Raw genomic sequence first — 15,312 nt, 5'->3', positions numbered from 1 at the left:
AGCGGGGAATAACATAGCGTGCAAAAGGCACTTCTGATTTGCTCATATGCTGTCTGCCAGTATGGCAGGAATTAGAAAAAAAGTTTTAAAGAGGCTTATTTGGGACTGACTAGCTCCAGCTCCATCCTGCTCTGCACCAGCCATGTTCAAGGAGCTTGGGATGGGCCGTCCAAGGCAGAGGAAGGATGGGGCCTGTGGTTAGGTGCTGCACAAGTGGGTTTCTCCTCAGATCTGTTCCCTAAGCCGGGCCAAGCACTTGAATGAAATCAACACCGAAAACACTGGACACTGTCTTGGTGCCTGAGACAAAAAAAAAAAAAAAAAAAAAAAAAAAAAAAAAAAAAAAAAAAAAAAAAAAATCAATTATTTCTGTGTAACATCGCCCTGGAATAACATAAGCAGAGCTTCAGTCTGGCGAAGGGCCAATGTACGCAGGCAACCTCCTCGGAGGGGGAAGAGGTGGGTGGTGGTGCTGAATGGAGCAACCGGGCCGGGCAGCATCGCCACGGCGGGACACGGGGCGGTGCGGGGAATCCTGGCGCGCAGCCCCTCGCTCCAGTCCCACTACCAGGATCGGCGGTCCTGGGCCAGTGGCAGGCGGGTGTCCCCGACGCTGTGTTGCCGAGCGAGCAGACGGGAGAAAGCTGTCAGTCGCCAGGAGGGCATGCGTTGGCTCTGCTTATGAAGGAACACAAAGCTGCTGGGCTCAGAGGACAAGGCTGCATTTGCATTCCGGCTGGAGCGGAGTCCCCCCCCCTTCTCTACCTCGCAGCCGGCCCGAGTCGCAGGGGAAGAGAAAACATATTCCTGTTAGTAGCCGATGGCTTTTATTTTTGCTCTTTACGGAGATCTGACACATATACAGCGATGCTTTCACCGTACAAAGAACTGTGAAGAAACGCACCTTGCCCCAGCCAGTCCCCTTCGCTGCTGGGACCGGGCTGGTGCTTGGAGGTGGAGGTGGGTGTGGGGGGATAAGAAGAAAAAATTAAATTCTCGTCTGATCTCATTTATTTAAATAAATATAAATATAATTTTTATATAAAACTATTCACAGACAAACAGTCGTTCCAAACCCAAACGACCGATCTTTACGTCTTTTCTTATTTTTGTTAAGAAGTCCGCCCAAAAAGTTCTCTACAGGTTTTAGTTTGCTTTTCAGTTTTTGATGCCTCGCTTATCGGTTCCAAATGCGTTTGTTTTTTGCCTTTAAATTGCTTGGGGGCAGATGGAGGAAGGCACCCTGGGCCACGCGAGTCTTGTCCCATGTTACATGTTAGGAAGAGCAGGTGCTCTGTCCTGGGGTTACATAAATAACGTTTTAGTTGAACTCTCACGACTAAAACACTTACATTCCGAAAATATATTTATATATCTCTTTCTATTACTGCAAAGGGATGACAGTTAATCTCCCTGGCGAGGGCCAGGGAGGGCAGGTTAGCGGGCTGCCGTCCCTGGGCAGAGGTGCCAGGTGAGCCGCCGTGCCGCCACCCCGCTCCGGGCTGGGACCCGGCGGCGGCAGCGGAACTCCGAGCCGGGCTCATAACGGGGAGACCTCTTTATCCTCTGTAGCCGATGAGGGGGATAGAGATTCTTCGTCCTCCGACCGGGGGTAGTGCCCCTGGCTGGTGCTGCACTTGCAGCCCCCGTGAGAGTTTCGCTGGGTGCCTTTGCCTTCTTTCTTGTGCTTCACCCTCCTGTTTTGGAACCAGATTTTCACTTGCTTCTCGGACAGGTTCAGGTACGTGGCTATCTCGATCCTCCGCAGCCGGGACAGGTACATGTTGGAGGAGAATTCCCTCTCCAACTCCAAGAGCTGGGTGCTGGTAAAAGCTGTCCTCATACGTTTCCCGTTTTGAATTTGGCTGGATTCGGACCCTCCTGGATGGGAGAGAAGCGCGAACTTCAGCGTGACGGGGGAACGGGGAAAGGGGAAGAGGGAGAGAGAGAGAGAAAGAAAGAGAGAGAGAGGGAGAAAGAGAGAGAGAAGAAGAAAAGACATTCTCCCTCAGCTTTCCGACCCGGGGCAGCCGCTTTCCCTCGGGGGACCCCCTTCTCCCACTGCCCCCCCTTCCCCGGCGGCCACAGGGCTCCTACCCATGCCGAGGCAGTGAAACCTCCGGGGGTCGCTGACGCTGTAGGTGGTGGCGGCGCAGGCCAGGTGGGTGGATGCGTAGGGTGTCCCAGGGCTGCGGCGGCGGCACCGAGGCGCGGGCGGCGGTGCTGCGCGGGTGGTGAGCGTTGACCGGTCCGCGGGCGCACTGGCCTCGCACGCCTGGGGAACCTCTTCGTGCAGTCACCGGAGAATGAAGATGCACGCGGCGCCTTTTCGTCCGCGTGTGCGACCCGCTCGTTGGGTCGAACTGCTCGCGCAGCTTGCAACCGGGAGGAGTGCAGGTGCGAGGTTGACACAGAGCGGGCACACGCCAGAAGGCGCCGCTCTTTCGGGACGGGCAGCCCGGGCCCGACACCGACATGACGAGGGGAGAAGGCATGCTGAGAGGGATGAAGAAGTCCTGGCCGTGATGATGCTCAGGCAGGGACGGAGCCGGCCTCGAGGAGTCTTTGATGATTAAGGAGTCGACGTAGAAGGAGCGGGACATTGCGGAGGGCTGCGAGGCCGGGGACGGCTCTCCGAAAGTCGGGATTTTCCTGCTTGGCCAAGTTGCCACTGAAGTCCTGGCGAGTCGAGAAGGTGCTTATGTTTGAGAGCTGAACAAAAGGGTCCCTGGAGAGGGCTGGTCTTAAAGTTCCCCCGCCTGGATCCCCTGCGCCGGGGTTTTATATCAACTATTTAAACACGTGATGGCTGAAAGCCTCGCAGATCTAAATCTCCCCGGGTTCCAGGCCGGCAGGAGAGGTTTGCCAGGTGGGGGGGGGGTGGCAAAGCGGGTAGGGGGGCGGTAAAGTGTGCGTGTTTGCTCGTTGCCCGATGACTTCACTCCTTCGCCTCCGCCTCAGATAAGTTATAGCAGCAGAGAAAGAGGGGAGGGGGTGGCTGCCCCACGGCCGCGTTACACGTCGCGCTCGCAGGCATATCCCCCTCTCAACAAACCCGGGGTGTTGGGGTTTTCCCCGAGAAGAATGCTCCTTTCCTTCTCCAGGAGGGAACAAGAGGTGAGAACAGGTGATGCGTTGAAAGATGCGGATCAACGCCTTCCCACTCACACCCAGTCAAATAACACCCAAGGAGCCGTGGATCCCACGGAAGCCTGGGACTAACATCTTTCTCCAGTCTGGTCCACTCTCTGCACTCAAGACTCCTTCAGGAGGCCCTTTCCGCATCAGAGGAGCCAGGGACACAGATGCAGACATGGATATAAAGTTAGGGATGGCTCGCGTTAGTGTGTCTGCGCATACATATACATGTCGGGTGGGTTGAGTGTGGTTTGTTTTTTTTTTTCCCCCTCGCCCTTTTCACCCCGAGTGAATCTTGTCAAATTGGCAATTACTGCAACGGACAAAGCCTTCAAATATCTGGACACTTCTCAGCCAAATGGTATCAAAACGGAAAACTTCCAAATGAACTTCCCCATCCGCTCCAGGACCGCAGTGCGCAGCGCTAATGAAAAGCGAACATGTCAGGGAGGGATTCTTTGATCTCCACCAAGTTTGCTGAAGCAATCACTCAAAGTAAAATTGGATAAACAGCTAAATACGGTCGGTGGCTCCGAAGCATTTCAGAGTGCATTAAAAAGCCAAGGTATTCGCAGATTTTCCAATGACCTGTTTTATGGGAGTTTAAGATGACACTTGTCATTAATAGAAGGGCGATCGTATTCTTCTTTGGCAGATGCGAAGCGCCCGTTAAAACCGAGTACGAATCCCATCCCACTTGATATGGGAAAGGGAAGCGACAATTGTGCTCTAAAGCAGAAAACACAGACTACGCCTGATTACCAGGCTGAGCATAGTCTCGGGAGCGCAGCAATAGCCGAAACGTGTTCAGAAGCCGTTGTCGTGATCAAGGGCCGGATCGGACCACGGACATCCTATCAGCCCTCCCGCACACCCACTCTCCCGCTGTTAAAACCCAGCAAAATAAAACCGCCTTCTTGGTGGAGCCGGCATTTCGGCGCCCGAGACCAGGGAGGCTCGGCTGTGCAACTCGAACCTTGCTAAGAGAAGGGCCAGGTCTCACCCTGCTGTGCTGTCCCGTCCCCAACCTGCCACGGGACAGTGCCACTGTGCGGGCCCCTCTGAGCAGGGGTCGGCTGTCCCCCAGCCCTGCTCGCCTTTCCCCCCCCGCACCTCCCCGAGCATGCACGATGCAACAGCGTTTTTAGGGACACTCCGCACTCAGCAATCTGAGGATTTATGGATGGCAATTAAAGTTTTATGAATTGCAGCTGAGGCTGGTTATGAAGCTATTTGAATGTGATTAGAATTCAATTAGAAAGTGTTTACCGGCCGGCGGGGGCTCCGGAGTGTAAACAGGCAGTTATTCCAGCAATGCGCTAATCCTGCGTCTTGTGACAACAATTAGGGGCTCGCGGGTTTTAGGCCGGTCGGCTCCGACCTCACCTACTTTTCCCCAAACCGCTGTCGAGGGCCCAGCCGAGGCCCCGGAGCCGTCAGACCCCAGGGACTGTTGCCCGTGCCGCCGCCGAGGCCCTGGGATCGGTGGCCCCGGGATACGCGGGGGCTCTGCCTCCTGAGCTCCGGTGGGGCCGGTGAGATGCTAGTCACGGTCACCGTGGACAGGCATGGGCCTCCTTTGTCTGGCTCCTCCCGTTTGAAACACTACTTACCTGGAGAAGATTTGAGTTAATATCTGCATCTTATTTTATTTTATTTTTATTCATGTATTACTTTCCTTTATGAGAGGCTATTCTGGAAAATGATAATAATAACAACAATAATAATATAACCCCAAACGTCAGTGGAAAAAGCTGTCTGCAGTGATGGAGTGGATCTGGGGAAGGGGCTGTCGTAAGGGAAGGCAGACAGAGTAAGAGTCAGATCAAAATTGCAATTTGTAATTGTTATAATAAACCAAGTGCAGTGATAAAAGAGAGAGAGTGAGAGAGGGGAAAACACTAAGAAAAACCCACCCCTGAAAGCTAGAGCAAGAAAAGAAGTCATTTGAAAGCAAAGACATCCCAAACCAGGCGGAATGATGCAAGGCGTGCGCCCACATCACATCGGCCTCGTTACAATTTTATTTTTCAATAATTCTGTCCGATAAAATTTCATTGTCCATTAAGTAATCCCCGAAATGAGAGCTCTTATGAGCCTATAATGAGCTCTAATTGCTACGACTGGGAGAGCCACGTGGAAGGATTTAGAAGGTATTAAGCAGTTGGGTACAGAGCACAGGCTGTTACCTAGCCATTACTTTCATAATTCAAGGAGAAAATTAGTCCTTTTAAGGGAAAATCCTTTGATTCCCTTCATTCTGCTCGGGGTGACAGAGTATAGCTTTGTCTGCCTTTAGTTCAAGACAGTGTAACAAATGAGAATGTAACGAAATTGCCCCCTTTTGAAAGTGGAGCAGTTCAAAAAGAACATCAGAGCCGCTCCCCTGGTCCGCCGAGCGCAGGACTGGGTGCTGGTCCCTCTTTTCTTCCAGATGTCTCTAACACCTTTATGTAGAAGAGATTCACGGCTTAAATGACAAAGCAACTCTTTCCCTTCCCTCCCCCAACCCCCGCAGCTCTCGGCAGAAGAAAAAGCCATGTCCGCTCGGCGAAAGCAACGGCTTTTAGGCGCTCATCTCCCCTGAGTTCACGGGAGGAGCTGCTTCCGTGGAAAGCGCCGCAGCCCGGGGACAAGTTTCGACCAGGAAAAAAAAAAAGGCCAAAACAGCAACCCCAAAACAACCCCCACAGAGTAGCCGTAGTCGCAAACAGCGCTTGGCAGGATGCACCCCGGGCTGGGGCAGTTTCCGTACGGGAAAGCCCCGCTCAAAATAAAGCCGTGCGTGGGTAAGCGAGGGGCCGCGGGCTCCTGCGCTATAATCGCGTTTATTCGCTACTCTAACATTGATTTCCTATTACTTTCCAAAGTGATAAGCGATCTTGACGCCGGCTGTTCTGAAGTGAACGCAAGCAAAAGACAGGACTTGCCCCCAGCTCCCATTAAGGAGGTCATTATAAAAGCGTGAACAAGTCTATTAATGTTTTATTGAAAGCGCATCGTTAACTTGTATCCATCCTTTTCTAAAAGTGGCATTGTGATATTGCTGTCTGTGGCACATCTTACCCAATATAGCCCGAGATTTCTCCATTATCTGTAACCAAGCAACACTTTCTGAATACCAAAAATTGAAAAGAACCGCTTAGTCTTCAAGAAAGTCCTCAATAATAGTGGAAAAGAACAAAGATCCAGGAGACAACAAAATGCCACAGGGGTGACTTTTCATGAGCAATTATCTCTCATTAATCAGAAGAACAGCTGCAATATTAATTTTCTCTCTTTCTTCCTCTCTTTTCACAGTCCCCAACATTTGAATAATCATAAATTTTGATTTCATGGAGCAGCAACATTGCCAGAGACTTCGAGACACAAGCTACCTAGGCAGGGCGCACGCTTTGCACATAGCTCTTATTTTAAGGCTGCCAAAGAATAAAGCGAAGAAAAGAAAAGAGGGGAAAAGTTTGGTCTGAGTTGCTTTCCCCCCTCCCTTGGCCTCGGAGCACGGATTAAACCAGCAGCCCCTTCCCTCCACCCCTGCCGCTTTCACTCAGGGAAAGCAACGGGCGAAAGTACCGAGTGTCTGCGCCAGCTTCAAGCGTGGGAGTTTCAACAACCTCGCTGTCCATTTAACTTCCAAACATGAAGCCAAGCGTTGTAGATCTGTCCAAAGAGACAATCTTTGGGCGTAACACGCATTGTGAGACATCAAAAGGCCCTGGCGTTATGCGCACTGAGAAGCGCATTCAGCACGAAGGGTGCAATGCCTGTCTTTTCAGGGGCTCAGCCGCGGATTGTTTAACAAGTGACGTCGCCGCGGCAAGAAAACCACGCTCCTCCAAAGATAAGGATGTAACATTAAATCTCGCTTTTTTGGATTTCAAAGAATCTCATTAAGGGCAGGGGCTGGCGGGTTCACTGCCGCGCCGGGGATGGGAGTCGTGCCCCGCGGATGAGAGCGCGCAGTGCCGCCTGCCCAGCTCCTCGCTGCCTGGGGAAACAGGGCAGAGCCGAGGCCGAGACCCCACCACCCCTCAAACTCTGCCCATCTTCGGGCACCAGCCTTTCTCTCCTCGGACTCCGGAAGGCAGGGACGTGGAGCCTCCCCCCAGAGACCGGCTCGCAGCCCGGCAGCGGCCAGTGGGCTCACCCAAGAGTTTGAGGGCTGACTGCGGGCTGAGGAGCGTGGAGACCACTTCTTGCCCTCCACTGCAGATGCAGATGCCCTGTGCCCTTCCCTTCCGTGGGAGATTTCCTTTGCTTCCATCCTCTGTCATAAATTATCCCACCTCGACTTGGCACGGCAGCCCCACCCCGACTCCGGGAAATCAGGCCGTATCCGAGGAAATGAAGAGATGCCCCTGCAGTCAGGAAGGACAGGCCCCTGGCTGTCCTTCCCGGGACTGCCGAACCCCTCTTGCCCCAGTGCCCTCCTGCACCTCGTGGAGCAGGGGTGGTGGAGAGTGGTGGAACATGGAGCTCCAGCTGGAGCGGGAGCGACCACTTCTCTCTAGGAAGAAACCTGCTCCCTCCTTCACCCCTTCACACCCCTTGGAGAGATGATGCTGCTACCACTCTACAATGTTGCTGCTTTACACAAAGTTACTCTTCCACCCCATTAGCAGGAAATTTCTGTGTGAGTCCTTCAGGGCAACTATGATCACTTGCATTTGAGTGAGTGTTTCAAAAAAGCTCCAGCAGCAGCCTTCTGCCTCTCTCCCTTTACAGCCCAAATCCATGCCTTTTGTTTTCACCTATAGGCCTACAGTGACAACTGTCTTTCACGTAATGACCAGCCAGCAGGCCTAATTCTGCTATCCTTTTTATCTAGAGTGGGAACTTTCATTATTCACTTTGTGAGGTTCTCCCTAAGTCAGTCAGGTCTGCACTTAAATACAGGTGTGTAAGCCTTAATTCTCTTCCTCTTCAACCCTCTGAAGAAGAGCGTTAGCTCTTGGATATGTTCTCCTTAGTGTCTGGAAGCACTTGTCTGTGCCTTCTTACCACAGTGAAGTCTACAGCGTTGTTTCTGCACTGTTCTACAAGAGATTGTGTGGAGCAGAAAAAGGAGGAAATACCCAGTGAAATTATTACCACAGTCTGGTCTGATATTTCTCTGAGCCTGGCTTTGCCATGTCCCTACCATTCTTCAGACATGGGGCAACATCAGGCCAGACACTCCAGGCGGTCTGGGCCCTGTTTTCATTAACAAAGAGGTAAAATTTTTAGCTGTTACAAATAATGTGTATGAGGGAAAGCTGCAGTGGTGTATCTTTAAAGGGGGTAAAATTAAACCCCTACAGCAGCCTCAGTGAAGGTTTAAGCTGGGAGATGGAAACCCCAAGTTCATGTGAGTTAGAACAAGGATTCAAAATGCTGCTGTGGACTCTAGAACACACCAATCACTTCCAGTTTTGGTTTTACCAAGTGATGTCGCACAAATCAACATGAGAGTGATACTTTGTGGTAATACAGGCCCCAATATAACAAAGAACATGAGATTCTGTGTAATACTAAACATCTTACTCCATTTCTATCCTTGAAATTCAGCCCTCATGCATTTTGATCCTTACGTGTCATGCTTAGGTTAAAGCATTTGGCTTGACAGTGACCAAAAAGCAGTCTTTTGAATTTGCTACCAGAGGAAGTGCCACTTTTTCTAAAGCCAGATTAACAGGTACAGACATTAAATGTTGCTTATGAGAAAAAATGAAGATGCCATCAAATGTATAATCATATTGTAGGAGCTAACTATTTCACAGCCAGAAAATCATATGAATTTTGAGTTCAATTCATGCAACCTAAAAATTAAAATGGTTATAATTTCTTCCTTTTTCCTGTAATGAAAGTATGGAGGTAGGATAGTTCAAGAACTGTAGAGTGATGAAGGAATTATCTAAAGAGAGATGATATCAATCCTGAAGACTCAGAAAGCAGAAAGGAATACAGTTATGATGGAGCTCCTCAAGGATAGTCTAAGAAGTAGTTGAACTACTTTTTTTAATTTGATTTCTTGCCACAGTCAATAGGACTTCACTATTCATAGGAAAGAACTGAAGTCAGTACCTGTGAAGACTGGAGTGCCATACTGGAAGAACTGCAATGACAAAACCAATATAAGCTGGGAGCTCCATGGCTGAACTTGATATTGTGACTGAGGAACCTGGACACATTAATCCATATTTATGATACATGGCAATGGTATGGTCAAGTGACAGTTATCACAGAGCGTAATAGGCAAGGGCATTTCACTAAGGAGATAGAAATACTGTGCATATGGACTCTGAAAGATGCCAATCATGCATGAGGAAACCCATGTAGCTGGTCAAAGTCCATGACACCGCGCATGGAGAAACCTTGTCTGGGGTAGCAGACACTTTTCCATGTCCATCTCAGAAAAGACTAAATCAGAGCATGTCCAATGAACAGCTTTAGGATTACAGTATCAGAGCAACATGGAACCTTATGAAAAGAGAAGACTCAGAGAGAGGGGGCATGATTGTTGCTTGTACCAGTGAGGTAAATATCCACAAGAGAGAGGAGCTACTCCGTGTAAAAAAGAGTATCACCACAAGAACAAGTGGATATACTCTGGTTGTGTAGAAATTTAGCCTGGAAAAAAAGCAAAAAGACCCTTCTAAGTATGAGAGAAATTAAGTTCTGGAATTCATGATGGGATTTAACAATGTGAATATGAAACACAAATAGTTTAAAGAGAAAACATGACACATTTCTGACTGTTATATAACAGTGCCTGAAGTTACAGGATTTTTCTCTGAAGACACTCACAAACACTGCTTAATATCCATTTTGACATAGTACTGACTTAATTTTTAATTGTTGATTTTTTGAGGGAATGTGTTTTCAAAGAAATATGCTGGATTTGTATTCCTGAAAACTAAGGTTCACAGAGCATCTAGAGTACCTCTGGAAGCAGCACTCTACTACACCCTCCCTGTCCTCTATCTCATCCTTGCATATTCATAGCCTGATTAGTGTTCTGGATACTGCCTCTGTTCCAACAGGAACTGTTGTTTTGTTTGTGGTTTTTTCTCCCTTTTTATATTTGATGTTAAGAACTGTAAAAAAAGCCATATGTACCAAAGTGGTCAGATTTTTCGTGTGTCAGAATAAACATTTGTCTGATTTTGATACAATCTATAAACCTGTACAAGAAATAAATCTATCCTCTTATTTCTCCAGTTCTCTGTTCACAATATAATCTTAGCTTTGCCCAAGCAGCTGTTATGTGAAAACAAATCTCTAATGCCTGTAGCTGGAAGCAGCCCTTTATCACATTCATCCTTTTATATGTATTTGTATCATCAATTTAATATAAAGAAACAAACCCAAAAGTTTCAGGAAGCAGAGTCTCAGTGAAGTACAGGCTAGAGGTAACCCACCTCTTGCTTTCCTATGAAGAAAGTAACATTTTGAAGAAGAACACAATATGAGCATGTCAAAATGAATCCAAAATAAAGGCTTTTATTAAAACAATGTATAAAAAAGTTTTGCACCTGCCTCTTCTTATTTATCATGAATACATTGTCCAAGCTTGTATTTGAAGCTTCCACTTTGAAAAATCAGGAACAAAGTAATTTCACATGTTTTATGATCTTGTGTAAGTATATTAGTTTGAAGCTTATTTAGTCTGCTATAATGTTGAGGCTTTGCCAAAATCTAACGGAAAGAGAATGATGGGAAGTCTTGAAAATTATTTTATAAAGTTTAGAGCACTACTCTAGGAAAAAACCCAGAACAACATGAAAACAAATGAAAAAAAGTAACCTAAAACAGGATGGAGCCTCTGAAGAAAGAAAAAGTATTGGAACCTAAACTTCCAGAAGATGGTATAAGTCACAATTTTATTGTGCAAACAAAATATAATTACTATTATACATTGACTAGACAAAAAAACATCAGGCAAAAAGGAGCCCAAACTTTGAAGAGCAGTTCAGACACAACTATCTCCACTTCAGCAGTCCAGGTTCTCTCTGTTACACTTCAGCTGAGCCAAAGAACTAATATTCCTATTAAAACACCTACGTGTCTAGAATATAATTAACACTACAGTCTTTAAGAGGTATGACTGTCTGCACTCAGACATACTAAGACAGACTTGTTACAAGCCAGAAGGTGGAAAGCTTTGGGTAAAATATTACTTTTAGTTCAGAGACATAAGAATAAGTCTGCAGTTATTCTGAATGGTGCAGTGGGAGTAGAATTTGGCGTGGTGTTTTCAAAGGTTAGTTAAACAAAATATGACCTTCTTCAGGCTAGGGGAACAAAAGAGGTCAGCTCATTCTCCAGAGCTACAAAAGGTCTTTCAAGGATACCAAAGAAATAAAAATAAAAGCCATGATCACACTTCCTAGATGCACACACAGAAACAACACTTGTATGTTAAGGTATTACCCAGTGGAAAAAAACCCTGGGAGCTTCCCAATCAATGAAGAGTCCTGCCAGTAATTTACCCACCATGGAAAAGAGTTACAGATTCAAATAATCAATTTTGTCCAAGGTCCCAAAACAAGAAAATTGTGGAACTAGGATTTGACCCAAAATCTTGTATTTTTCAGCATCTTGCAGTATATAACAGTGCTTCATAAGGCACCTTGAAGAACTGTAAAGAGTCTGCTGAATCTGATTTTACTTGAATAACTCCTTGGGCAAAGGAAGCGTAACACAGCTTCCCTATTCCTTTCTGGGTATGGATTTACATAGGTTATTCTCCTGCTTGCAAAGACATTCTGGTACAAGCTGGCCATTGTGTACAAACAGATCAGTTACCCAAACTTCAGTTCTCTGCTGCAGATTGGAATTGATACTCTAGTCTCTTTGAGGGGAGGAAACAACTCTACTCATATGTCTCTAACTAGCTGCAATGAATCTGATCATGAAGTGCCTCTGAATCAGGTGTGCAATTCTTTCCTCTGCTGCTGCTTCACATGCACATCAAGAAACTGTACCATTCCTATGGTGACTGGACAAAGCAGAGATTTTCACTTTGCTACATCAGGCCAATGCTTAGGGTGAGACTGCTAGCAGCCAAATTAACTCAAAGAAGGAACTGAATCCTGAAGAAAGGCAAGTCCTTTCCAATGTCTCTCTTGTTCTGAAAGGAAAGTAAGTTTATTTTTAGGTTGCAGATTATTCCCCTCTCTCATGCTTTACCACAGAGGTTGGAATTGTTATTTGTTCTTGACCTTCCTTAGGGACTTCATGCTCTAGGACTTAATATATTCTACTATAAGTGAATTTTTCATGCTTTAAACAACTCATAAGAACAGTTGTTTTTTCATGCTTTGAGGATCATGCCTCATACTATCAGAGAGAAAAAATATCTACTTAGAAGCAGAAAAGATGCTATTTTAAAAGTGTTCAAAAGGAGATAAAATTGATATGTCTGAAGGAGTCTGGTGCTAGAAATCTCTCTATGCTTATATGCTATAGGAATGAATATGTTAGCTGCCCAAATATTAATGAACATAAGAGTGTTCAGTGGAAATTTCAATTGTTCATGTTTTGATGATTTTAAATTAAAGACATCCTTCCCTTTCTCTTTAGATCAACATTTGTCACAGTAACTAATGAGGAAGTAATTATAATGTAATTGGTCAGAATAATCTGACAGGCAAAGAATTACGTTCTCAGTCCTAAAGGACTACATAGTTCTAGTTTTCCAACAGATTGGGTACATGTGGGTGGCATAGTGGAGGGTATTTGCCTTTAAGCAGGATAAAAACTTTTGCAACTTCTATTCTCAAGAAAATATTGACAGAGGCATTGTCTAATTCTCTAAAATATGTTACATGAAGGCATTTCACCTTAATACAGATTTATAAATCTTATTTTAAAAATTTAATCATATGAAAGCTACTTCTTTTTACAGTGACTTTGAGATTTGCAGTCCAGCTGCAATAGTTAAGTAGTCACTCACTGTTTCTTTAAAATGGTGAGTAAACAGCTTAGTCATTCAGTCATATTTACCAAGAGGAAAACAACTTTCCTCAAGATAAAGATAAACTAAAAGATGAGGCATTGAAAGATGGAAAACCAAAGAAACAAGTTAAAATAAAGACATTAATTTAAAATCCCTGCTGACTTTCAGGGAAGTATGACTCTTCACTTCAACAGCAGCTAGAGGAGGCTTGCATTTGTCATTGGCCTTTTTGGTTTGGGGTTTGTATTGTTGTTTTTTTCTAGAATGGAAGTTGACTACAGCTTTACCCAAGTAACAGCATCTGTATCTCTAACACATCCAGCTGAGGACTCAGCCCGCAGTATTCCTTGATACTGTTTTCAGCACTTCTAACAGATCCTGTTCTCAAAGATGATCTTCAGAAGAAAGGATTGAACAGTTTTGTACACTTGCTCTTTTAAAAATATCTCTAAAACCTACTACTTGCCGTTCCCTTTGTATGTTTATATGATTTTGTTTATATTCTGTTTTAGTGGACTTCAGCTTTTGTACCCCCAGCACTGAAAAAACCCCATTGATTTCAATGCTAGATTAAACTCAAACAAAATGAAAAACTTTTTTGTGTTTCTGCTTAATTGATTATAGAAAAAAACAAAAACAAACAAAATTAAAAGCAAAATCAAGCAGCAAGGATTCTGCTATATTAGGTTCTAGTACTGACAGGAAGTGAAGAAACAAGTGGCCATACATATTTCACGTCAGTGAGTCTTACAAGAAAACCAAAACCCAATGTCATGCCTAAAAACAGCCAAGAGTTTATCTTGCCTGTAGGCTGTGTGAAACACAAGTAGGTCTTTAAGTCAAGCATATCACAAATTCTTTATGGATTAGGAGATTCTGCCTTCAGTATCATGTTGTCATGTGGCCCTTGGAAGAGCAGGACTATCCAAGTGCACCCATCCAGAGTTTTAACAGACTTGAAACTGTAAGGACTCTATTTTTCATTTTTTTATATGTTAAGGGAATTCTGAAAAAGAAGCATCAGCTTTTCTCTTTACATGAAATCTATGCCTTCTGTACTGTATTTATGACTTAAAAAGGGTGTATTTCAGAAATACTATTTTCTATATAGAGGTATCTTTTGAACTCTTCTCATTAACCTCACATAATATAGGAAGCTAGACCAAAAGGAAAACAAAAAAAATTGCTACACAGAAGGAAAAAGCTAATAAAAATGACATGAATTGGAGATACTAAACATATCTTTTTACTCAATTCTGCATCATAAGTCAGCAACACAACTCTGACTCACTGTAATGGTTTGATGTTAAGACTTTCCTTTGGTTTTTGCACAGAAAATATTGATTAGTTTACCAGTGGTTTTACAGAAATTTTGCAAAATAATGAGTTAATCAGCAAGAAATGACACAGTGGAACTGATCAGAGAAACAAATGCAATCCTGTGACTCTAACAGTAAGTTCTGCTTCGTTATTTGTAGCACCTGTTCCTGTTCCTGCTTTCCACATTTCTGCAATATTGTAATCAAAATCTAATTTTTATTTTCTTTTATTTTATTTTGTTAAAACTAAAATGGTGGTGGTGACTGATACCATTAGCAGGAATGTTTACATTATCAGATGCATTTTTCCCAGATTTGTTGAGGTCAATGGGACATTTAAGCAGAACAGAGGAGCCAATCCACAGGTGAGTGGCTCTGTGTCAAGGGAAGGGATTGAGGTGGGAGGAGGTCTTAGGGCAGACCAAGCAAAGCACAGCCTGTTGTGAGTATCCTCAGAAGTTTGCTACAGTCCTGTAGCTTTGCTAAACTCCCCCTGTGGTGTCTATTATTTCTGTCTTCCCTTCTCTGGCTGCTGTAGCATCTTATCCTCCCCTGCTTGCCCTCTTCCCTTGCTATCACCACCCACTCTTGATTTCCTTCTGACTACCTCTTTTCTCTTAATTAATCAGGAAAAGAGAAGCTGTTTCCACCAGCTTTGCTTTGCTGTTGAGTGGTGGTAGGAGTTCAAAGAACAAGGTTACTTCTGCACATGCTGCTTGTTCTTTAAGGCCCTGTTGCATGAAACTGTTTCCTTCAGAAGTTCAACAATGTGCTAATTAACAAAGGAAAAGACGGAGAAACAAGATGAAGATCCTGGGAGGAATGAGATGAGTGACAACAGAGAAGATGTTAGAGGGAAGCAGGGGAAAGAAGCAATGACAAAGGGAGGCCTGGGAAAGAAGCACACAGGAAAAG

The 15,312-nt window shown here is 45.3% G+C and overlaps 1 protein-coding gene across 1 annotated transcript; it reads right to left on the bottom strand.

Moving 5' to 3' along the window:
- Positions 1–1,540: 1,540 nt before the first annotated feature.
- GSX2 (GS homeobox 2) lies at positions 1,541–2,603 on the bottom strand. The gene is given in 5 exon segments (XM_018079289.2): positions 1,541–1,881; positions 2,098–2,158; positions 2,161–2,206; positions 2,208–2,425; positions 2,427–2,603. Coding segments are annotated over 5 exon segments (843 nt in total).
- Between the last annotated feature and the right edge of the window lie 12,709 nt (positions 2,604–15,312).

The sequence above is a fragment of the Manacus vitellinus genome, unplaced genomic scaffold, assembly GCF_001715985.3.
Source record: "Manacus vitellinus isolate BGI_N305 unplaced genomic scaffold, ASM171598v3 scaffold_0_pilon, whole genome shotgun sequence".
In the NCBI taxonomy this organism is placed as follows: Eukaryota; Metazoa; Chordata; class Aves; order Passeriformes; family Pipridae; genus Manacus; species Manacus vitellinus.
This window is presented reverse-complemented; position numbering and strand designations above follow the sequence as displayed.